Below are 23471 nucleotides of genomic sequence, written 5' to 3'. Positions count from 1 at the left end.
GATGAATTGGCTTCTACCCCTCTGTCAGGAGCAGTGCCCTCTCCTCTCTGGGTTCAGGTAGTTGACTTCATGTGGCAGGAAAAGAAACAATTTTTTTTTTTTTTCATTTTTCTGAAGCTGGAAACAGGGAGAGACAGTCAGACAGACTCCCGCATGCGCCCAACCGGGATCCACCCGGCACGCCCACCGGGGCGACGCTCTGCCCACCAGGGGGCGATACTCTGCCCATCCTGGGCGTCGCCATGTTGCGACCAGAGCCACTCTAGCGCCTGAGGCAGAGGCCACAGAGCCATCCCCAGCGCCCGGGCCATCTTTGCTCCAATGGAGCCTTGGCTGCGGGAGGGGAAGAGAGAGACAGAGAGGAAAGCGCGGCGGAGGGGTGGAGAACCAAATGGGTGCTTCTCCTGTGTGCCCTGGCCGGGAATTGAACCCGGGTCCTCCGCACGCTAGGCCGACGCTCTACCGCTGAGCCAACCAGCCAGGGCGAAACAACTTTTTTTGATCCGTCAGATTCTCGAAGATCACCAGCCTTCTTTGGAAATTACTTGGTTTTTGCCACAAAGATATGTTTTTAAACAGTAGAAGATAAGAGCATGTCTTAATTATTGAGACATGTGATTTCAATCTGTCAGATTTAGCTCATATCTTATAGCAGTGGTTCCCAACTTCTGGGCCGTGGACCAGTACCGGTCCATGGGCTATTTGGTACCAGTCTGCAGAGAAAGAATAAATAACTTACATTATTTCCGTTTTATTTATATTTAAGTCTGAACGATATTTTATTTTTTTAAAATGACCAGATTCCCTCTGTTACATCCGTCTAAGACTCACTCTTGACAGCTTGTCTCGGTCACGTGATACATTTATCCGTCCCACCCTAAAGGCCGGTCTGTGAAAATATTTTCTGACATTAAACCGGTCCGTGGCCCAAAAAAGGTTGGGGACCACTGCCGTATAGGACAAAAGCCAGGTGAGTCTGGGTCCCATGTCGATGCCCCAGTACTTAGCATAGCGCCCAGTATATGGTCGATGCCTAAGAAGTGTTTATTGAGCGGATAATTGTTTTAATCTAGTGTTAGTCACCCTGGCTGTCATGATATCATTGGAAAGAACTCTAGTCATGTATAACAGCTACCTGTCAGACTTATTTTTTTTCTAGTGGAAAAAGTTTGGGATCATTTTGCAAAATATTGGTCACGTACAAAAGTAAGACACAAATGTAACGTATTATGCTCCGTGTTCCCTAAGCATATGGAAAAGGATGGCCACTTTTCCTTCTGGTCAGCTATTTCCATGGCAGAAATTTCATTCTGTCTAAAATCTAGTTTACATTGGCAGAAACCATTGAATGCATATCAAAGTATAAAATAAACAACTGTTATGTTTTCAAAACTTAGGTTTTTGGTTTGGGAGGGTGGTAGATAGAGATCAGAAGGAAAAAAGAAGAAATAATGGTATTTATGCATTTCTTTTTTTCACAGAAAATGCTAGTGTATTTTTCAGTAGATAGCAGGGTTTATAGATGCCAGTTGTTTAAATTGTCTAGCCAATCACTCAAACCCCATTTGAAGAATTGCCTTCAAACCTGGGAACCCTGCTTTAAGAGGGATAGTGACGATCTAGAAAATTTTCAGAAGATGACAATGAAGATGTCTTTGTTGTTTGTATTTTTAATTGGATTTATTGGAGTGACATTGGTTAATAAAATTACATAGGTTTCAAGTGCACAGTTCTGTAACGCCTCATAAGTACAACGTACCACGTTCTCACCCCCCAAGTCAAGTCTCCCTCCCTCACCGTTTATCCCTCCTTCTTCCTCTCCTACCTCCCCCCACTCCCGCAGTCCTTAAACTGCTGTGAACTTGCTGTGAACTCCCACAAGGACACCCTAGAGACGGCTGGGCCGGGTGCCTGAGAGCCTCGTACTGGGATGATTGGCACAGAATGACCCCTCTCCTCACGTTTGCTGGTTGCTTTTCATCGTTGGAAGGTCTTGACCTTTAAGCACAAAGGTTTCTATAATTTTAAGACGTCAATCCCAAACTTCAGAAATGTCATGCTCTCCTAAGATCTGTAATTTCCCTGTCCCCAAATTGCGTGTTCTAAAAATTCACGTTTCAACCGTGAGGCACACCCATACTGGTCCCAGCGGGAGATTCCGGGGCCATAACTCAAAGCTTCCTCGGTCACCAGCGGGACTGTGCAGAAAGCCTCTGCAAACCTGCACGATTTGGGTCGTTTTGTTTATGTTTGCCCGCTTGTGTGTGTGTGGGGGGGCAGGTTTCACAAGCCAGATATGCGGTTTTCAAAAGCCTGGCGAGAGAAGGTGCACTGAGGGTGGAAGTTGCAAAGGAAGAAGGCCTGCCCGTCGGCCCGAAGGACGGATGCGACCGACAGGAGCTGGAAGGAGGGCGGAGAGTGGACGGTGGCTGCCCAGGGGAGCAGCCCCGGGAGGCAGCAGCACCACCCCGAGCGAGTGTGCGGGCTGAGGGAGCAGCCCCGGGAGGCAGCAGCACCACCCCGAGTGTGCGGGCTGAGGGAGCAGCCCCGGGAGGCAGCACCACCCCGAGCGAGCGTGCGGGCTGAGGGAGCAGCCCCGAGAGGCAGCAGCACCACCCCGAGCGAGCGTGCGGGCTGAGGGAGCAGCCCCGGGAGGCAGCAGCACCCCGAGCGAGCGTGCGGGCTGAGGGAGCAGCCCCGGGAGGCAGCAGCACCCCGAGTGTGCGGGCTGAGGGAGCAGCCCCGGGAGGCAGCAGCACCCCGAGCGAGCGTGCGGGCTGAGGGAGCAGCCCCGGGAGGCAGCAGCACCCCGAGTGTGCGGGCTGAGGGAGCAGCCCCGGGAGGCAGCAGCACCACCCCGAGCGAGTGTGCGGGCTGAGGGAGCAGCCCCGGGAGGCAGCAGCACCACCCCGAGCGAGTGTGCGGGCTGAGGGAGCAGCCCCGGGAGGCAGCAGCAGCACCCCGAGTGTGCGGGCTGAGGGAGCAGCCCCGGGAGGCAGCACCACCCCGAGTGTGCGGGCTGAGGGAGCAGCCCCGGGAGGCAGCAGCACCACCCCGAGCGAGCGTGCGGGCTGAGGGAGCAGCCCCGGGAGGCAGCACCACCCCGAGCGTGCGGGCTGAGGGAGCAGCCCCGGGAGGCAGCAGCACCACCCCGAGTGTGCGGGCTGAGGGAGTAGCCCCGGGAGGCAGCACCACCCCGAGCGTGCGGGCTGAGGGAGCAGCCCCGGGAGGCAGCAGCACCACCCCGAGTGTGCGGGCTGAGGGAGCAGCCCCGGGAGGCAGCAGCACCACCCCGAGTGTGCGGGCTGAGGGAGCAGCCCCGGGAGGCAGCAGCACCCCGAGCGAGTGTGCGGGCTGAGGGAGCAGCCCTGGGAGGCAGCAGCACCCCGAGTGTGCGTGCTGAGGGAGCAGCCCCGGGAGGCAGCAGCACCCCGAGTGTGCGGGCTGAGGGAGCAGCCCCGGGAGGCAGCAGCACCGCCCCGAGCGTGCGGGCTGAGGGAGCAGCCCCGGGAGGCAGCAGCACCACCCCGAGCGAGTGTGCGGGCTGAGGGAGCAGCCCCGGGAGGCAGCAGCACCACCCCGAGCGAGTGTGCGGGCTGAGGGAGCAGCCCTGGGAGGCAGCAGCACCCCGAGCGAGTGTGCGGGCTGAGGGAGCAGCCCCGGGAGGCAGCAGCACCCCGAGTGTGCGGGCTGAGGGAGCAGCCCCGGGAGGCAGCAGCACCCCGAGTGTGCGGGCTGAGGGAGCAGCCCCGGGAGGCAGCAGCACCACCCCGAGTGTGCGGGCTGAGGGAGCAGCCCCGGGAGGCAGCAGCACCACCCCAAGCGTGCGGGCTGAGGGAGCAGCCCCGGGAGGCAGCAGCACCACCCCAAGCGTGCGGGCTGAGGGAGCAGCCCCGGGAGGCAGCAGCACCCCGAGTGTGCGGGCTGAGGGAGCGTGCGGGCTGAGGGAGCAGCCCCGGGAGGCAGCAGCACCCCGAGCGAGTGTGCGGGCTGAGGGAGCAGCCCCGGGAGGCAGCAGCACCCCGAGTGTGCGGGCTGAGGGAGCAGCCCCGGGAGGCAGCAGCACCCCGAGTGTGCGGGCTGAGGGAGCAGCCCCGGGAGGCAGCAGCACCCCGAGTGTGCGGGCTGAGGGAGCAGCCCCGGGAGGCAGCAGCACCCCGAGTGTGCGGGCTGAGGGAGCAGCCCCGGGAGGCAGCAGCACCGCCCCGAGCGAGTGTGCGGGCTGAGGCCTCGCTCCGTCCGGCTGTGTTACAGTTGTAGAGGCGAGGACACTGCAGATCGGCCCAGGGGCCGTGGTCTCGCTGTCCCCTGCCTCCCCCTGGAGCTGTGCACCCTGAAGCCGCCCAGACCTCTTCATCTGTCTCTCCCACCCCCTCCCCACAGCACACAGCATCCTAACCAGTCCCTGCTGCATTTCTCTGTCCCTGCTGCCCTCTCCCTGTTCCTTCCTCCCCTGTCCCTGCCCCCCACCCCTGGGTCACCCTGCCACCTCAGGCTCCCGTGGCAGGTCTCAGCCTGCCGCTGAAAAATGTACTGTTACCCCAGGGACCCTTCTCATCTCCTTCCTCGCATGGTGATGTCCTGCACCTCTGTGGTTCGGTGACCACCAGCGGGACGATTCCTGCCCTGGGCTACCGCGTGGCTCACACGTTTGCATCATTATCCCCCCCCCACACACACACACACACACACCTGCACATGCACCAGACCAGCCCCCACCCCAGTCTGTGCCTCTTCCCGCAGCACCAGCCCTGGACCGGCACCACCGCCCCCTCTCCTGTCTCCTTCCTTCTAGAGCAGGGCTAGATTAAAGCACCTCAGAGAGGGGCACCCCCATCTATTTATTCACCTGGTTCATCCTTTCACTTAATAAATATTTATCAAGCGTCTATACCACAAAGTATACACGACGGACAGATACGGTCTCAAGGGATATAGGCTGATGGTGAAGATCGTAAAACTTGGCAGGGGTCCCTGTAATACAGTTACGCTCCGAGAGCAACACAGTCAGCCTGCACCCCCGCCTGGCTCTGGTGTCCCCTCAAGCCTGTGGACTTCCTGTGTGTGGGCTCTAACGTACTGTGTCATCGCAACAGACTCAAGCCTTTTATCTCTCCCAGAAAGTCAGCCTTCAGAGAGTCTTTCCTGGACATTGCCCGCTGGTCTCCAGCCACGCTGTGACAGGAAAGTGGTTGGGCCCAGAGAGAGTCCACCTATGCTGGCTGGCAGTGTGTGGGTTCTTGACTTCGTGCAGGAGAGATTTCACAACATGAGTCCAGGTGATTTTGAGAGGACGTTTATTAAAGCTGGGGACAGTGAAACAAAGGAAGGAGTCAGGCTAGAAAGAGCAACAGGAGGGAACCTAGGTGGAGCTCTGCTTTGGCCCTCTAGAATTGTTATAGGAAAGAAGTGAGCCACATGGGGCTGCGTGGACTCACCGAGAAGGAAAACTCACAGTGACAGAAGTGAACCAAGGCAGGGCATCTGTCAGCTCACTAAAAGTCAAAGAAAAGGGGCCCTAGGAGACAGGTTCAGGGGGTAAGCTCAGAATGAGCTGCTGCACCAGCTACTCCTCTGGTTGCAAGTCTCTGGGGACCCTCAAAGTTTAGAAGAAAGATAGTTCATTCCCGAGAAAGAAAGGCATGGCCTTGCTCCAGAGAGCCTGCGCTGGGTCCTTTGTTTGAGGGTTCTTATCTGTTTTCTAAAGGCAGGAATCCTAGGAGGGGATCACAATGGAATACTCACTGCCTTTCTAGATGTGTTCTTTAATATGCTGATGTGTCTAAATGAGCTCACAGAGGGACCAGGGTCATTTTCTGGTCAAGCTTTACCTCTGTCTTGGATTCATTTGGTTTTAATTGAGTTTTCTGGTTATTTGTTCCCCTGACTTTATTCCATCCTTGGGTTTGGCGGGCACAGATGGCACTAATGGGGTCTCTGTTATCTGTCTCCCTGACCGGCGTGATTTAAGCTGTTTAGTCTCTGGTTAGGGAAGGAGGTGTAAGTCATTTGCTCTCAGGTGTCCTTGGTCCGGGAAGATAAGATCTTGCGATTTACTAGCTGGCTGTAAACTACTCAAATTGTTCATCTAACCATCTGTCTCAGTTTCCCTTTTCCCATTTGTCAAAACATCCTCCTAACATCTAATGCCCTGCCTCAGCTCTAGCCCTCCAGATTTGCAGAAGTAAGTTAAGGTGTTGCCTACGTGGGCACCACCTCTAATCACAGGCATCTCACACAGGGTGGGTTTTCTGCTGTTGCCTGTAGCACTCTAGCGCTCTGTGGTGTTTGTCCCAGGTGCACCCTCAGACCAGAGCTCGCCAGTATCAGCACCATGGACGTTTGGGCAGGACTGTTCCTTATGGTGGGGCTCTCCTGGGCATTGTCGGGTGTCGAGCAGCGTCCCTGGCCTCTGTCCAATGGGTGCCCGTAGTAGCCCTGTCCCCACAGCTGTGACCACCAACACTGTCTGTGGACTTTATTGCCAGATGTCCCCGGTGAGTGGGGCGGGGGCAGAGTCGCCCCGGGTGGAGCACCGCTGGTCTAACCCACAGCCGCTCAAGGGCAGGGTCACTTCCGGGTGAGCCCCTCCAGCTCTCTCACACGGTGTGGTTGGGCTTCGTACCTCACCGTTGGCTCTGACTTTGACCTGAACTAATTGCATAGTTACAAAGGCAGTGAGCAGAGGCATGGAGTCCAAATGAGGTTCTGAAAAACCTTTTTGATCTGTAGAGCTGGGACTTGAGACCCCGTCTATCTTTTAAACATCCACGTGTAAGTATGCCGTTCTACGTCCATCTGTTTTTATACTTGGCCATAAAATAGAATCACCCGGTTAAAGACCTCATTGCCACTTACATCCCATTGCAGTACCATCCGGAGGACCAGCTCTTCTGAACGCGTGTCTCCTGGCGGCCGGAGGGAAAGCCACAGCGACTCCAAAGGGAACCGGAACCGCACGGGCTCCACCAGCAGCTCTTCCAGCGGCAAGAAGAACAGCGAGAGGTACGGGCTCCGGACCCACGGGTCCCCCCTCCCCGGTCAGTGCTCGGTTCCCTCCTCTTCTCGGAGACGAGGCAGAGATCTCAACATGCACACAAGCCGGGGGCTCTCTGGGTGCCTGGGTCTCTCCTGAGGTCACTGGGGGCACCACTGTCCATCAGGGCACTTCCTGTCCAGGTAATAACATACGACTTGAGCCCCCAGCGCTCACACAGACAGAAGCTGTCCCGAGAATTTGCTTCGTTCCAGCTGTGCGGAGCGGGAAGCTGCTCGGAGCGTCCGCAGGCGACCCTCTGCGTCCCTAGCCCACTCTGCTGCCGTGTGACAGTGACTCTCGCTGGGCGGTTGGTCTGTCAGCAGTGTGTTCTCAGACAGAATGGGTGAAAAGTTGCCCTTTTCTGATTTGTCGGAAACTATTTTTTAATACCGAGCCAACGCCAGAAATAGGAACCGTTTTCTTACTGGTCTCATGAAACGCGCTTAATTCCTCATTTTGAATTTTGTTTTGAGGTTTGTGTCTAATGGGTTCTGACAAATACCTCTGAAACTAATAGGAACATTTTATGAGTGAAAGCTAATCTTTTGGCAGTTTAATGGCTTTTTTGTGTTTAAGACTGTGTTGTGTGTACGAGATGGGTTTCTCTGGGTCTATCTGCCTAAGGTACTTTATTCTGTCTTGTTAAACATTGTGCTTTCATTTTATTCTCTGTATTGAGCAAGGCTTAGGGAGGAATTTCAGCTTCACAGGCTGAACTCCCCCCCCCCCCCCCCCCCCCCCCCCCCCCCCCCCCCCCCGCCAATGTTCATGTAAAGGAAAAGGCTTAGTCATCAAGTGATCAGCTCCAGCCCACAGGCTGTAGAAATCCCAAGTTTGTAAATCCTTTCTGGTTCAGTCCTGTAAAGGAGGGTGAAAATGCATTTTCAATTCTGTTCCTAAAAGATATCCTCTCTAGCAAAGAAGCCAGCACTTCTCACATCTAGAGCAGGTCAAGTCCATGGCCGATTAACCTTCTCTCAAAAACCTTGACATGGGTTCGGTCTTGTAATGTAGCCTCTTAGTGCTTCTTATCAGAAGATTATGCTAATTGGGTGATAATACCCTGGAAAGAAGGCCAAGTGGTTACAATGGCAACAGAGTGTGAGCACAGAGGGCATGCAGCGTGGCCCAAGGGAGTCTCTGACTGCGTGGGGTGGGGGAGAGCTTGCAGCTTAACCTGAGATGTCTAGGTCTTGGCAGCTGCTAGAAACTTGGCCCCTTCTCTGCACATCTGCGTTTTATTAAGAATTTCCAAAAGGAATCTGCATTGTGCAAACTCCCGATCTGTTTTATCTTTTAAATCCTATGGCTTTCGTAAATGTGCTGGGTAAATGTTTCCATAAAAGATATTTACAAAGGGATTTTCTTTTCTTTTTAAAATATAAATGCCACGGTAGGAAACTTGGGTTGAGAAATGAGGTCCTGAGTCAGTTTACTCATCATTATCTCAGACTAAGTTAAGCAACTGAACATGTCCATTTAAAAATAAATTCTTTAAAAACAAGTAAAAATCCGTTCTTTGTTCCATTAGAGCCCAGGGGTAGACGAGGCCAGCACAGCTCCGGACTGGTTGAGCTGCCCGTGTGAGTGACCTGTTCCTTCTACAAGTCGGGACAGACCCAGAGTTTCCTCCTAGTGTCACCAGGGATTCAGAGGGAAAGGCCCTGCCTCTCGGGCCAGGGCTGGGACGGACAGACGGACCCTTCAGGGGTCCGCGGGAGGAATCGTAGCCATGACTCTGACAGGAAGAAGCAGCAGCAAAAAGCAGTGAAGTGGCGGTCAGGTTGCTGATTCCGTCGCTGCCCAACCCCTTTATTTATCCTTCTCCGTTGCCGTGTGCGCAGCCCGCGGGTGGGCTGCCGTGAGCGGGCGCCGCCGCAGAGCCGGGGTCTCGCTGACCAGGCTTCAGTCTCCGGGCCTCGGGCAGCCTCGGAAGGCAGAGCGAGTGGCCTCGGTGCAGTGTCTCCCTTAGAATCACGACGTCTGGTGGTCTCAGGATCTGTGGGCTCCTTCCCATCACTCACTAGTCTGTGTCCGTGGTTCTGGGATGCTGGCCTCCATTTCAAGAGAATGCCCTTCGTGGGTTACTCTCAGGGAGCAGAACATGATGAACAGGCACGGACTCTGGATTAAAAGAAATATCTGGGTTTGTAAACCAGTTCTGCCACTCAGCATCTCCAAGCCTCAGTTTTTCCCTCTGTGTATGAGGGGTTTTATAGCCGATGCCTTTGAATCTTATAAAGTTATAAGGCACAGCAGGGAGACACCCGGCGTGGTGGCTTGGCACTCAGCAAGTGGGCACCACTGTCGTGGCAGCTGTTCTAACGTGAGACCTGTGCGGGCAGGGTCTTTCCACAGTTCCGAACTGTGTGTTCCGCATCTGTGAGAGGAGGCTGTTAGATGACGTCTGAAGCTATTGGTCTTCCTTCCTGCTCTACACGCATTGGGGTACATCCACCTGGGTGACACAGTCCTGTGAGCTCAACCCGGATCTTGGCAAAAATCTAAAAGCGGGGAGGTGGAAAGAGAGCATTGCGAAGCCTCAGGGCTCTCGCGGTCTCGTCTGTGTCCCGTCGGAACGCGCTGGTGTGCGCTCAGTGAGGTACACCAGACAGAAAGATAAATACCGTGCGACATCACTCACGTATGGAATCTAGAAAAACAAGTGAATAAGCGAAGCGAAACAGAAACAGACCCACAGAGAGAACAAGCTGCTGGTCCTCCGAGTGGGAGGTGGTCGTGATGAGTGAAGTTAAAGAAGGGAAAAGAAAAGGAACCAAGGTGCTTGGGCCCTGGGGTGCCAGTCCCCAAAGCCAGGCTTTGGGGGAGAAAAAAAAAGAAACAAAGAAAACAAAATAGGTCACATATGAAGTCTCAAAACACAGATTGGCTTCAGCCTGGTCATCGGCACTGTGGCAGCCGGAGGACATCTTTAAAAGGAGCTGAGCTGGGCTGCAGCTCCGTCAGGAATGTGTGCATTCGGGAGCCCAGTCAGGGACGCGTGGGTTCGGGAGCCCAGTCAGGGACGCGTGCGTTCGGGAGCCCAGTCAGGGACGCGTGCATGGGGAGCTCAGTCAGGGACGCGTGGATTCGGGAGCCCAGTCAGGGACGCGTGGGTTCGGGAGCTCAGTCAGGGACGCGTGGGTTCGGGAGCCCAGTCAGGGACGTGTGCATTCGGGAGCCCAGTCAGGGACGTGTGCATTCGGGAGCCCAGTCAGGGACGCGTGGATCCGGAAGCCCAGTCAGGGACGCGTGGGTTCGGGAGCCCAGTCAGGGACGCGTGCATTCGGGAGCCCAGTCAGGGACGTGTGCGTTCGGGAGCCCAGTCAGGGACGCGTGGATCCGGAAGCCCAGTCAGGGACGCGTGGGTTCGGGAGCTCAGTCAGGGACGCGTGCATTCGGGTTCTCAGTCAGGGACGCGTGGGTTCGGGAGCCCAGTCAGGGACGCGTGCATTCGGGAGCCCAGTCAGGGACGCGTGGATCCGGGAGCCCAGTCAGGGACGCGTGGGTTCGGGAGCCCAGTCAGGGACGCGTGGATCCGGGAGCCCAGTCAGGGACGCGTGGATCCGGGAGCCCAGTCAGGGACGCGTGGATTCGGGAGCCCGCGTTGGAATGCCGGGGAGCGGGGAAGGTGGTTCTGGAGAGGGAGGGCGCCGGGTGTGTCCTGACCTGTAACGAGGCGGGTCGCGCACGGGTAGCGCCTGAACCTGTGTCAGCCCCGAGTGTTTGCTGTAAAGCTTGCAGGTGCCCCATGCTGTCCCGAGCATGTGCAACACATCTGTGACAAGGAGAGAAAGGCTCCCCTTACTCTAGAAAAACGGTTCCACGTCAACGTGTATATTTCTCAATGACAATGATTATGCAAAGGCAGTCTGTAGAAATTGTACACATCTTACTGTTGAATCTAAAATAATAGGAGTTTTTAAAATCTTGGCATTCACATTTTCTAAGATATAATTCGTTTTAAAATCATTACGTTTTGCCTTCATAGGAACGGTTATTTATAATGGTCTCAAACTTCTGGCTTGTCTGTCTCATTTTCTTTGGAAATGGTCTCTGGTTTTGACAGTCTTTCTTGTGGCATTGTAGACTTTTATCTTAGAGCATGTAACATTTTATAGTACTTGGCCAGTAGCAAATCTTTGCACTGACAAAACTTCCAGAAAAACAAAAGCAATATATGGCCATATAATATTTACTTTATATATTACTGATGGCAAATAAATATTAACAATTATATAGTGATCCGTGTCATAATGAAGTACTTAATTAAGTTTAAATAGGTACTTGACAATAGTATTGTGATGAATGACCTGGACTATCTAATTGAACCAGTATAGTACTTCAAGAGGATTTTTTTTAATTTAAAAAGTGTTTCATTTCAGACAGAAAAACAGTTACTGTGTAGAATGTATAATTGATGTTAGATGTTAGACTGATAAACTGTTTCAATTATAAAACTGGTTTCTCTTTTGTAATTCAGCCAGTAATGAGACTTACTAACTTCAAAAAAAACCCACTTTGTTTCCATCAAAAAATTGTTCAAATGGCTTGATTTTAACAAGAAATGTTTCAACCATCTGCTAGAAACCTTGTAACAAACCTAACTTGCCATTCTTTGGAGTCAACATAGATGAAGAAAATTTTCACAGTAATGTCATCTCCCGTGCCTGACCAGGCAGTGGTGCAGTGGATAGAGTGTCAGATGGGATGCGGAGGACCCCAATTTGAAACCCCAAGGTCGCCAACTTAAGCGCGGGCTTATCTGGTTTCAGCAAGGCTCACCAGTTTGAGCCCAAGGTCGCTGGCTTGAGCAATGGGTCACTTGGTCTGCTGTAAACCCCCCCCCCCCCCCCGTCAAGCCACATATGAGAAAGCAATCAGTGAAGAACAACTAAGGTGCCACAATGAAGAATTGATGCTTCTCATCTCTCTCCCTTCCCGTCTGTCTGTCTGTTCCTGTCTCTGTCTCTCTCACACACAAAAAAATGATGTTCCTGATCCCGTGTTGAAGTGGTACCTAAGATGCCCTGTTGCCTTGCGCAGTGCCCAACCTGTGCACCTGTACTGGCCATGCTCTCTGACTGTAAGGGCCAGACCCCCTGAGCTGGACACGCTGAGCTCCAGCCTCCCTAAAGCTCTGGAATTCGGACAGAGCCTTTTGAGTGACCCCTCAGGGACCTCGATTCACGTGTCTTTTACTTCAGCATCACTGACGGTGCATTCTCACTCCTGATGCGCAGCCCGGGGTCCGCAGCCCATCTCCTGACATTTCACTGGTGCCTGAGACCCACGCCTCTCCAACACCAGTTCTCACTTTTCCCCAGCAAGGCTTTTTTTTCCCTTTTCTTTTTTGAGGAAACTTATTATACATGTAACATGTGTTTTAGGAAACCCAGATGTACAAAAAAAGAGGAAAGGGAAATCACCTCTAATCTCACCACTCAGAGGACTCACAGCTAACATTTTATTACCTTTCCATCTGGTTTTGTTTCTAGGGTGTAGTGTGTAATTTGGACATAAATTATACTCTTCTGCATATGTTTGGAACTCTCTTTCTCATTTGCTCTGTAACCATGTCCTTTTGTCACTAAATCTGTCTCCCAACATTATTTTAGACGTGGATCATCATTTTTCTAAGCAAATGCACTTTAGTTTGACGTTCAGTTGCCAACAGAGTTATTCTAGTCCAGTCCAACCAGCCCACCACCTAGAACAGTGCCTGCCTGGCACATACTAGGTCCTCGGTCAACATTTATTGAGTGTATCTTTTCACCCCCATCAATGTAACCAAAAAGGTTAAACCGCTGTGGCGACATCACCGTAACCAAGTGTTCCTCACAGCTCTGCTACTTTCTGTCATGTGACTGTGGACAGGTTACTTAAAGGCTTTGGGGTTTTCCTCAGTGCCAATAAAAACAGTACCTACCTCCCGGGGTTGTCGTAAGGATTAAACAGGACTGTGTACGTGGAATCCTTAGCACGGAGCTGGCCTAGCGCTGGCCCTCGGTATGGGGGCTGCAGTCGTTACTTTCTCTCCCAAAGTGTGGACCCGACATGTGCGCACTCTCGCTGGTGCCCCCCCCTTCTCCTCTTTGGGACATTTTACAATTTTCCACCTCCTGTTTGTGCCCTCACCCCCTCAAGAAAAGGGAAGAGTCAGAAGTTCTGGATATTTCTATTGCCTTTCTCATCCAGTGCCACCGTGCTGCCTGACTGGGCACCTACTGTGTGCAGAGCATGGTGTAAGGCAGGGGTCCCCAAACCTTTTACACAGGGGGCCAGTTCACTGTCCCTCAGACCGTTGGAGGGCCGGACTATAAAAAAAACTATAAAAAAATCCCTGTGCACACTGCACATATCTTATTTTAAAGTAAAAAAACAAAACGGTAACAAATACAATATTTAAAATAAAGAACAAGTAAATTTAAATCAACAAACTGACCAGTATTTCAATGGGAACTATGGGCCTGCTTTTGGCTAATGAGATGGTCAATGTGCTCCTTTCATTGACCACCAATGAAAGAGGTGCCCCTTCCGGAAGTGCAGCGGGGGGCGGATAAATGGCCTCAAGGGGCCGCATGCGGCCCGCGGGCCGTAGTTTGGAGACCCCTGGTGTAAGGCTTGGTGGTCAGTGGAAGGATTTGCACACAGAGATTCATTCTCTCGGCAAACATTGATGACACAGGCAGCTGGAAAGGGCCGATGTCCTCCGTTTCCAAAGGACACAACACAAACCAGCGAGGAAAAAAAGCAACTCAACAGAAACGTGGGTAAAGGGTTTGAACAGGTAGTTCCCTGAGAAATACAGATACCGACCAACTCGGGGAAAGATGAGCAAACTTGATTAAAGAAATGCAGATGTAATTAAGAGATAGCATATTTAGAAAAACCTTTATTATAAAATAAAATAGCTACAAAGAAAAAACCATACAAACAAATGCATAACTCAGTGAATTGCACTTTCTAGTACTTAGAAAGTGGAGGGTTTTTCCTTCCTCCTGAGGGACAGGTGTCTGGAAATTTGGCGGGGAGGATGCTTGGATATGTTTGGAGGAGCTCTGGCTTGTTTTCCAGTTTCGGCTCGGGATGCCCCTCCCGCTGGGAAGCTGCCCCGGCCTCTGGGCCGAGTCAGGTGCTGTTCCGATGGCTTTGGACCTGCCCGTGGACTTGGTCTGGTGGGAAACTGTAACTCCTCCTCCCCGCCCCGAGCCTCCCCAAGCCCACACTTCTAGCCTTCCCTGAGCTCTGAGGGGGAGAAGCCGCATCTCTTACTATTCTTTTGTGTTTCTAGCACTTTGCACAGTGCCTGGCTCACAGTAACTGCACAATAAATATTCGTTGAATGAACGGAAGGATATTTATCTATTTAATTTAAAACCATTTTAGAAGTATGTAAACAGCGCCATCTATTGGTGGATGGCTTTAACACTACATTTTAGATTTTGAAACATTTTGCACTAGAAAATAGGTGATTCAAATTAAGCTTTTTTTTTTTTTTTTTTTAACTGAAGAGATTGTTTTATTCTTCAGGCCCTGGGGTCATTTATCATTTAATAATTGTTAAAATAAAAACCACTAATAGTCTTTCAGTTGTGAGGCTGTTAGGTGAAGCACCCAGAGTAGTACCTATACAGTCTCATCAGTGAGATTAGGAGGAAGAGGAAGTTAGATTGATGGACAACCGTGTACTGGGCACTCTGTCACACATTTTAGTTAATTCTGCCAATACCACATACCTCTCTGGTTTCATTCACCACCTCCCCCAACCCCCTTTTTTAAGAGAGAGAGGGGAATGGAACGGGGGAGAAGCAGGAAGCATCAACTCATAGTTGCTTCTCCTGTGTACCTTGACTGGGCTGGAACCTGTGACCTCAGCCTTCCAGGTGGACGCTCTACCCACTGCGCCACCGCAGGTCAGGCTCGTCTCCTTATTGAAGATGAAGAGAGCTTGTGGAGGTGAAATGACTTGTCTGCCTGGACCGCAGGTCCGCGGACTTCGACGTCTGTGCGCCCCCTGCGTGGTGAGCGGGAGTGTTGGTTGGAAACATCTATGAAGCAGAGGTCTTTTGTGCCCAATAAAGTCTCCAATGACTTCTAAACATTTTTAATAGGTGGTTAGTTCCTAAATGACCCTATTTTTAGTAAAAAGCTGCATAGGGAAATTTATATAAAGAATCTTCACTGACGTAGTATGTTATTTCGACTCTCAGCAGGAATTTTATTCCATTGCCTGAAATCCTTTTCTAAAGGGGTTCATGGCATGGCTGCTGAGGGTTGAAGTTTTTATAGATGACGAGGTCACAGGGGAAGAAGATGTCTGACTTTGCAGTGGTCTCCTCCCTGGTTGGGCCTTATCCGTCACATACAAAAGCAAGGCTCTCTGCTCAGGCCGCATTTGGGCCCTATGAATTCTGCTCCAGTCCTCCTCGTCCAGAGCTGCCTGCTGCACAAGTCGCCCACGTGTCAGACCTGCAGCACGCGGGACCGGGGTCCCTGAGCCCCTCCCAGGAACTTGGGGTGAATTAGGGAACAGATACGAAAATGCTGTAGGAGCCCACACAGAGGAGAGCGGTGAACGCTCGATGAATCAGAGTCTGGGCACCTTCTCTGTTGGACTCTCCTCCGTATACACGCCCAGCAAGTGTGAAGAGACCGCACCGCCGGTGTGTATTGCACCGCAGCAAGTGTGAGTTTTATCAGATGAAAAGAAAACCAGCCACAATATTAGGCCCTGGGCCCAAAGCCCAGAGTGAGCATTTCCCAGGATTTAGTAAGACGTGACTTAGACAGTTGTAGCTGCTTCGTGGGTGTAAGGAAGGGCATTTTTCCTTGGCCCCGCTGCCTGGATTTCTCCTGCTACATTCAGATCAGGCCACTGGTCTGGACAAGCCTCCAGGTGCCCTGCGTCCTCTGTGAGTCCCCGGGTCCCGCTTAGTGCTTACCCGAGGCCTCGGGAGAGTCTTCTGAACCCACCAGCTCAAGGAAGGGTAAGCCAAGCTCCTCCGGCCAGCCTGCCGCCTGCCAAAGCGCAGGTGTGAAAACCACCCAGGTTGCAGCGCAGTTCACTTTGCAGATATTGGCCTCAGCCCAGGGTCAGAATAGCCAAGAGACGAGGGTTTGCTCGCTGGAGGGGAAATCCGTCCTCGGCTCGGGGCCACCTTCTCACGGGTGTCAGGGGAGGCTGGTGACATTTCTGGTGACGCTGTACCCAGATACGGATGGACGAAGTCTCATCTGGCCCAGAGCTTACCCCCTGCTCACGCAGAGCCACACCCTAGCTGTCGAGTCACCCACTTAATTTTTCCATTGAGCTCACACTAAGGAATGGGTCATCGGAGACAGATGACATGAACATCTTGAGAGGCGACCTGCCAGGTGAATCCACACCCGGGCACGTTGCACATGGTATGGGGCTCGAAGCACCCTCTCTCTGTTCTATCGACAGCGAGTTCTGGAAAGGACACATGTCCAGGGCCCCAGTCCAGTGCTCTCATTTTTGACTAGAGGCCACAGTGTCCCTAATGTCAGATTCTGTGGGTCTGCCCTTCTCTCCGTGGTTGAGAAGACTTTTGGTCATGTTATGTAGGTCTGTATTTGTAAGACTTGCTCACCTGCGTGGAACGGCCTTTCTTCCCTCTCAGGAAGGATGGCGCATGGGCAGGGGTCGTGGGTTCTAACGTAAACAAAGTATTCTTTTTTTTAATATAAAAGTGTGACTTTCTAAAATAATACAATGTAGCAATAATATGTTTTCTAAATAGCATAGGTGAGGAAAGGGGGGCAGGTGGGTGTAGGGCCAGAGCTAAGGACACGCAGGCGCTGCAGAGCGGCCCGGCACCTCTCCTGGCGACCTTCGGGTGTTACCCCCCCCCCCCGGTGCCCTTCCCAGTCCCTCGTGGAGCTCCCTGGCACCGCCTCTTACGTGGCCTCAGCCTCCCCGCGTGGTGGTCAGGTCTCCTCCGGACTTCCCTCTCTGGGAGGAACGTGAGCCGCGGCTGCTCGCTTCCTTCCCCGGGGAAGGTGCCACTGGCTGGCTTGTTTCCCTGTTCCCGGCGTTTGTAACTTCCACAACCTGGGTCGTGATGAGAAAAACAGCGTCCTGTCTTCCGATGCCCCGCCCTGACACCCCCGGCATCCTGTGTCCCTGGCGTGGGCTCTGTGGTCTTCTGTTTTAGCTTTCCCCTTCTTTTCCTTACCGCGCCTGGACAGCTAGCTCGTCACGCACCAAATCCAGAGTGGAGGCCTCTGCTTCCGTGTAGAAAGCCACATGGGGGCGGCTCCCCCCACCGCAATGGGAACAGCTGGGTGGTCTGCGAAATCATAGCCTTTTTAACCAGCTGAGATCACAAAGTCATGTGAGGAGCTAAGATTCAAAAAGTGACAAGCCCCGGTAGGGAGACCTGCCCCCGGCTGCAGGAGGAGGGAGCCCTGTGGCCAGGGGGGCCAGGAGAGCAGCTGAACGCTGGGAGAATCAGCAGAGGCTGCGTGGGGGCTGCAGGAGGAGGGAGCCCTGTGGCCAGGGGGCCCAGGAGAGCAGCTGAACGCTGGGAGAATCAGCAGAGGCTGCGTGGGCTCCGCAGGACCAGTCAGAGCGCCCGGAGCCCCAGGCACAGGGGACCCTCCCCACGCACCCTTCTCCACAGACCTCTGTGAGCTGGTGACAGATGGTGAGCAGGACAGGAGGTGCTGAAGGACGCCCCATCTGAGGCCCAGGCACAGGGGACCCTCCCCACGCACCATTCTCCACAGACCTCTGTGAGCGGGTGACCCATTGTGAGCAGGACAGGAGGTGCTGAAGGACGCCCCATCTGAGGCCCAGGCACACAGGGCTGCCGTTGGTGGCGGCAGGCAGCACGAAGAGCCAAGAGAGATCCTCCACGCTGTGGGCCCCGCACTGGTGCCTGGCTGTGGCTGCCACCCTGGGGGTGGGCGTGGGGGCAGTGACAGGAGAGCTGGAGACGGCCCAGAGGTGCGGGGCAGAGTGGAGTCAGGCCCCACTGGGTCGCCGAGGCCCTCGCCCCAGGTGGCAGGCAGCAGTCCCCCGACCTGCCCAGGCACAGACCCACAGGCCCGCCGGAGTCAGGAGGGACAGCTGAGGGTCCTCCCGGGACTCCAGGCCTCACCAGGCTCCAGTCCCAGGATGCCCTGCCCTCCTGTGCTTCCTGCCCGCCCAGCCCAACGGGGAGAAGCAAAATGAAGGTCCCCGCTAATGCAAGCTCTAGGAAAAGAGGAGGCCCAGGGGATGGGGCAGGCTCCGGGGTGGGGCCTGAGGAGCTTGGGGGTGGGGCTTCAGAGAAGGCCCCGCCCTACAGGGAGGTGGCCGAGCACAGACCCCACACAGAACAGGACCATGTGGCTGGCTGTGGCGTTTACCTCCAGGAGGAGAGGCAGCTGCAGCAGAGCCTGACACAGGCGCTCTGGCACGTGTGAGGGACGCTGGGCCAGTGGGCTGGACGTAGGGACTCAGGGCAGAAGGATAAATGGGTTTAGGGCCTCATAGGCCAATGTCAGACTGGGGCATTGCCGTTAAGGGATTGTACCATGCAGAGTACTGTTTTCAGTGACCAGAGGTTAGAGTTCAGGAAACTAACCCAATTGCAGATCCAACGACTTAAAACGCACGTGAGCCGAGTGCAGATGCTTCGAAGCACCAGCAGGGTTGTCCCCAGTGGACCGCGTAAAATTACCTGGAGACCCAGGACATTATTTATTACTTCGTGGAGCCTTGAATAATTTTACTGGTGGTGTTTCTCAGTGTCACTCAAATTAATAATGGTGGAGAGAAATAATATTAGGATGACATCTGCTCAGGTGTATTTTTTAAAATACGCATACACACACAAAAAATATATCTAGGAGATTTCCTCTCCCTCCGCAGGCTTACATTCCACACGGCTCCCTTAGGCACGGGCTCCACTTATCCATGTCTTATTCTGGTCCCGAAAGCAGGTGGTCACCTGCGGAGACGGTGGCCCAGTGACGACATATCGGAGCCTCACAGACTCTGGTTCAAGTGCCGGCTTTGTATGTGGACAGGACACACTTCTTGCCCTGCCTGAGCTCTCTCTCCTCCCCTGTCTGGGCAGTTGTCCCCACCGGTGGCTGTCACGGGAGGGCTGTGCCCTCCTGCACTTGGACGCCTCGTGCAGCGGGTCCTGTTGGAAGCTTGCCCCTGGGGAGGACCCCGACGGGGTTTGGTTTCTCAGGCGCAGTCATGGGGTGGTCGCAGCCTGGCCGAGGGCCCCACCATCTCCGAGGAGATGCTTCTCCCCTGCCCCGCCCCCAGTTTTCCCTGTTCTTCCCTCCTTCTCTCCCTCCTGCCCTGAGTCTTCCTCACATGTCCCTCCCTGCTGGGTCACGGGCTCTGAGTGAAGGTCCTCACCCACAGCACCCTGTGTCAGGAATCCGGTGGTTGTGAACAAGGTCTTTATAAGTCACCTGTCAGAAGAGCGAAGGGGAAGAAGACAAACCTGACACGTTCAGGCAGGGCTGTTTCCATCTCGACGAGCCGCACGCTTTCCTTCGCCAACACCTAACTGCTCGGGAAAAGCGCGGCTTTCTGGGCTGCGGCCGGGATGCCTGCCCCCTGCGCCCGGCGTTGGACACTTGGCTCACACCGGGGGTCCCCTCGTGCAGCTACGGGGCTCAGTTTTCTCTGTTGACCCGTATGGCTCACGCAGCCCCCGTGCGACACAGCAGCCGACGGCAGTGGGGTCTCGTGGGCGTGGGGTCGGCTTCCCTTTACAGCCCGGTTTTCTTTCTCTCCACAGCAAACCCAAGGAGCCGGTCTTCAGCGCGGGTGAGTCTGACTTGACCTCTGTGCGGGTGCCCCCCCCCCGGAACCCTCACTCGCCTCCTTGGAACCTGAGGCACAGATACGAGGCAGACGCTGGGGGGGGTGGCAGCTTTGGACACGCGGAACTTTGGCGTCTGTGTGGGGTGCGGGGCTGACGTTGGGCCTGTCCCGGGGACCTCGCTGCTCGTGCCATACAGAGACCACCCGTGACACAGTCATAAAACCAAACCTGGACTGACTCTGACCCCCCCTCCTTTAAAACAGATTTAAGATCCGGCAATAAGAAGGAAGACGGGTGCCACGGGGGTCCTGTGGTGGGGGGGTCTCTAGGTTGACAGACATCTGCCGCCTCTGTTATTCCCACAGAGCTCCCACCATCCGCATTTGCATTTGCAGAGAAGGAACATTTCCGATGCATCATCGAGCTATAACTTGTCTAAAAGTAGCTCCCCCGCCCCTTTTCCTGTCTTTGATCTTCTAATCTGCAAACTAATAGTTCAAATGGACCTTTCTGAAGATCTGATTTTTTAAACACATTTCATAGTAAGGGAGATGCTATTTTTTAGCACGTTAACCTTATTTAGGAGCATTAAAAATACAAAGTAATTGACAAGTACATAGCCGCTTAAATCCGTTCGTGTGGTTTTAACGTTCCCAGGGGTTTTTCCTTCCATTCAGAATCGAACTGTAGACGTCCCAGAGCTTCGGGTTTATCAGCTGGTGGTTTAGTCCCGATGCCGTTTTCAGGAAGCACGGAATTCCTCACTGGCGAGGTCCCGACCACAATCCTGCCCAGCCAAGCTCTGTGGGAATCCCTGAAATGTGTTTGTCGGTGGGGTTTCCCACCAGGGGGCAGGTCGCGTCTGCCACTGAGAGCTAGTGTGTGCTCCCAAGCAGACAGGCAGGCAGGCCCCTGTAGTATCCACCGTCTCTTTATCTAGCCCTTCTGTCTCTGTCTCCGAAATCTCAAGGGAAGCGCCGTGTGACGCACTGCAAAGGTAGGCCGTCTCTGAAACCTCATAGCTCTCTCTGAGCAGCGCTGCGGCCCGGGCTCCGGAAACCTTGTTCATACAGGCGAACCGAGTCTCTCTCCTTGTATGAAAACGTCTGTGCGATGCACACCCCGTTGGGGGTGGAAGCTCAGCCCCCGAGCACTGGCTCGGATGGGTTGCAATACTGTCGCTGCAGTTTGCATCTTGATGATTGATTGGCTGTATATGATGAAAAAATAAGAAGCCTGTGCAAACCTTAAGAGAGCTGTAGGACAAGCCCTGGGCGCCCACTGTTTGAAGTGGTCTCCTGCACTGCTGCTGGCCCGTCCCCTGGCGCCTCTGGGTGTGGTGGCTGTGTGCTGTTACCCTAACACGCCTGAAACAAGCAAGCAAACAAACAAACGTTGCTTTCCCTTGCCGCATTTTGACGTCACATGCAGAGTGCCTGAGCTGCCAGTACAGAACCAGGCCAAGGCTACATTCAGTGCTTTCTGCCTAGCCCAGGAGCTTAGGGCCGTGCGGTAGGTAAGCAGTAGGTAAGCCTCAGTCGCCAGGACGTCGTGAGCAGCACCTAACGACAGCCCACGCCAGGAGGGATACTTCGATTAACCCCACACCTGTTGATGGGATGCGGCCAGGTGGGCTCCGTGGGTGCTGTAGAAGTAGCCCCGTACTCTCTCTGCACCTCACCTGCCAGCCGCGGTTCCTCTCCTGACCAGGGGAATGGACGGAACCGCTCCGAGTTCACTTGAAGCTGTCGTGCCGGCGCCTCTCGGCACGTCGGTCCGTCTGCCGGCAGCTTTTAGGTTCTTTGGTGGGAGCCACGCAGTCTGATGAACTTAGAGCTGGGCAACAGGTGAAGGAAGGGAAGAGGTTTGGGGCCAGGAGAAGAGCCTGGGTAGGGGACCCGGAGCAGGACGCAGGCGCAGGGTGGCGGAGAGACACGGCTGGCCAGAGTGGAGAGCCGGGCAGTTAGACCTTTGCATCCGGCAAGTGAGAGATGGGCACAGGATATTGGGTGGAGACTCAGTCAGGTATTACTGGGGCCTTCGGGAGATGGGCAGAATAGAAGATGGGGCTAAGGGACCCATAGGAGAGCCTTCCGTGGCAGGGCCCCCGATGGGCTCGTCCCAGGGAGAGCGCCCTGACAGGAGGGTCCGCGGAACACGGCGACTGGCACCCCGGGCAGGAGTGAACGCGTGTTGGCTCCTCACCTAAAAGCCCAATGTCACGTGTGGAGTGAAGAGTGTGTCGCATGCATGCATGTAAGACCTGGAGCGCACGCGCACAGCAACAGAGCGGAGATGGCCCGTCGCTGTTCGGGCAGCATCGCATGTGGCGTTGTTTGAGACCCTCAGGAATAAGACTCACCGAACTAATCTGTCATTGTGGTGCCTGACGGTCCTGGCATGATTTCCTGGCGTTGCCTCGCCGATTTCCTTCCCGTGGATGATTTTTCTGTGGAGTTGGGTACGGATCTCCCTGGTCCCAGCTGCCCACGAGGACCTGGTCCTTCGATCCGCAGGGCAGCACCCGAGGGCGGGGAGTTCTGAATCGGAACCACTTTCCGCCGAGCTCACCAGAGTTGTCTCTGGTCTGACTGTGTCCTGAAGCCGGAAAAGCCCAAGTTGTTTCTTTTTTCAAACTCCAGGAGTTGCCCCGTGTCAGTACATTCCTGAGTTGTACCTTTGTCCCCACAACTTTTTTTTTTTAATTTTGAAGGAGTTTTATTAAAAGGAGGGGATTTATTAAATATGCCGGCCGCATATGACTGACACAGGGCATAGTGGACCCAAATCATGCAGCCCCCACAACTTTTTAAAACACCGCATGTTATTTCCTTATGAAAACCTTTGCTCGAAAAGTTTTATTCCTCACGAATAAACTCTAGAAAGTTTTACTCCTCAACTTCTCTCTCTGATGGGCCCTTTGCTCTTTGTTTTCCATTCCTGGCTTCTCTGGGAGCATACCCCCCCTTTTTTTTTGCATGCATCCTAGCACACATGCACTTCTGCTGATTTGGGGTTCTTCACCCTTGAAAGTACCGTCCGATGTAAAAGTTACATAGAGATACGTTTTTACAATAACAAGCTGTACCTTAGGAATTTTGATATCGAAGTTATTGTACACACTGAAGACAGTAAGAAGTCTCAGTGGATTTCCTGTGTTAGTTGTAATTCGGGAGGGGTACCTGCTGATAAGGAAACGTCAGCACTAAAATCTCTCGTGGAGAAAATGGTGGAACCTGGTTCACTCCTGGTTCTCACAGCTCCTTATGGAGCTGGTACTTAAGGAAGCAGAACGTCAAAAGCCCACCAGGGGAAATTAGACGTTCGTTAGAAGGGACAATAAAGGGCGAAGATTTCCGCTTTCCCACTGAGAGGCTAGAGAAAGCACGCCTGTCCACGGGTGCCCTGGGCGCCGGGCTGTCTCACCGCCCCCTCTGTTCTTCTTGTAGAAGAAGGGTACGTGAAGATGTTCCTCCGCGGACGCCCCGTCACCATGTACATGCCCAAAGACCAGGTGGACTCCTACAACCTGGAGGCGAAGGTGGACCTTCCAACCAAGAGACTCAAGCTGGAGTGGGTGTATCCTACCTCCGTCAATTTCGATCGGGGGCTCATACGAGGCCATCAGCTGA

At 53.9% G+C, this 23471-nt stretch overlaps 1 protein-coding gene across 6 annotated transcripts in view; it reads left to right on the top strand.

Annotated features, from left to right (window-relative positions):
- Positions 1–23471, top strand: part of EML1 (EMAP like 1) — a 177638-nt gene that overhangs the window by 123449 nt on the left and 30718 nt on the right. For 4 of the 6 annotated variants that reach the window (XM_066344748.1, XM_066344746.1, XM_066344749.1 and 1 more), the window contains exons 4-7: positions 6871–7005; positions 19813–19841; positions 20780–20836; positions 23289–23418. In XM_066344748.1, coding sequence (XP_066200845.1) covers positions 6871–7005; positions 19813–19841; positions 20780–20836; positions 23289–23418 — 351 coding nt within the window. The remainder of the gene's footprint in view (positions 1–6870; positions 7006–19812; positions 19842–20779; positions 20837–23288; positions 23419–23471) is intronic. The other 2 variants (XM_066344747.1, XM_066344745.1) reach the window with 1 other exon arrangement.

This window comes from Saccopteryx leptura, chromosome 6 (genome assembly GCF_036850995.1).
Source record: "Saccopteryx leptura isolate mSacLep1 chromosome 6, mSacLep1_pri_phased_curated, whole genome shotgun sequence".
In the NCBI taxonomy this organism is placed as follows: domain Eukaryota; kingdom Metazoa; phylum Chordata; class Mammalia; order Chiroptera; family Emballonuridae; genus Saccopteryx; species Saccopteryx leptura.
Note: the sequence above shows the minus strand (reverse complement) of the source record. Positions and strands in the feature narration are given on the sequence as shown.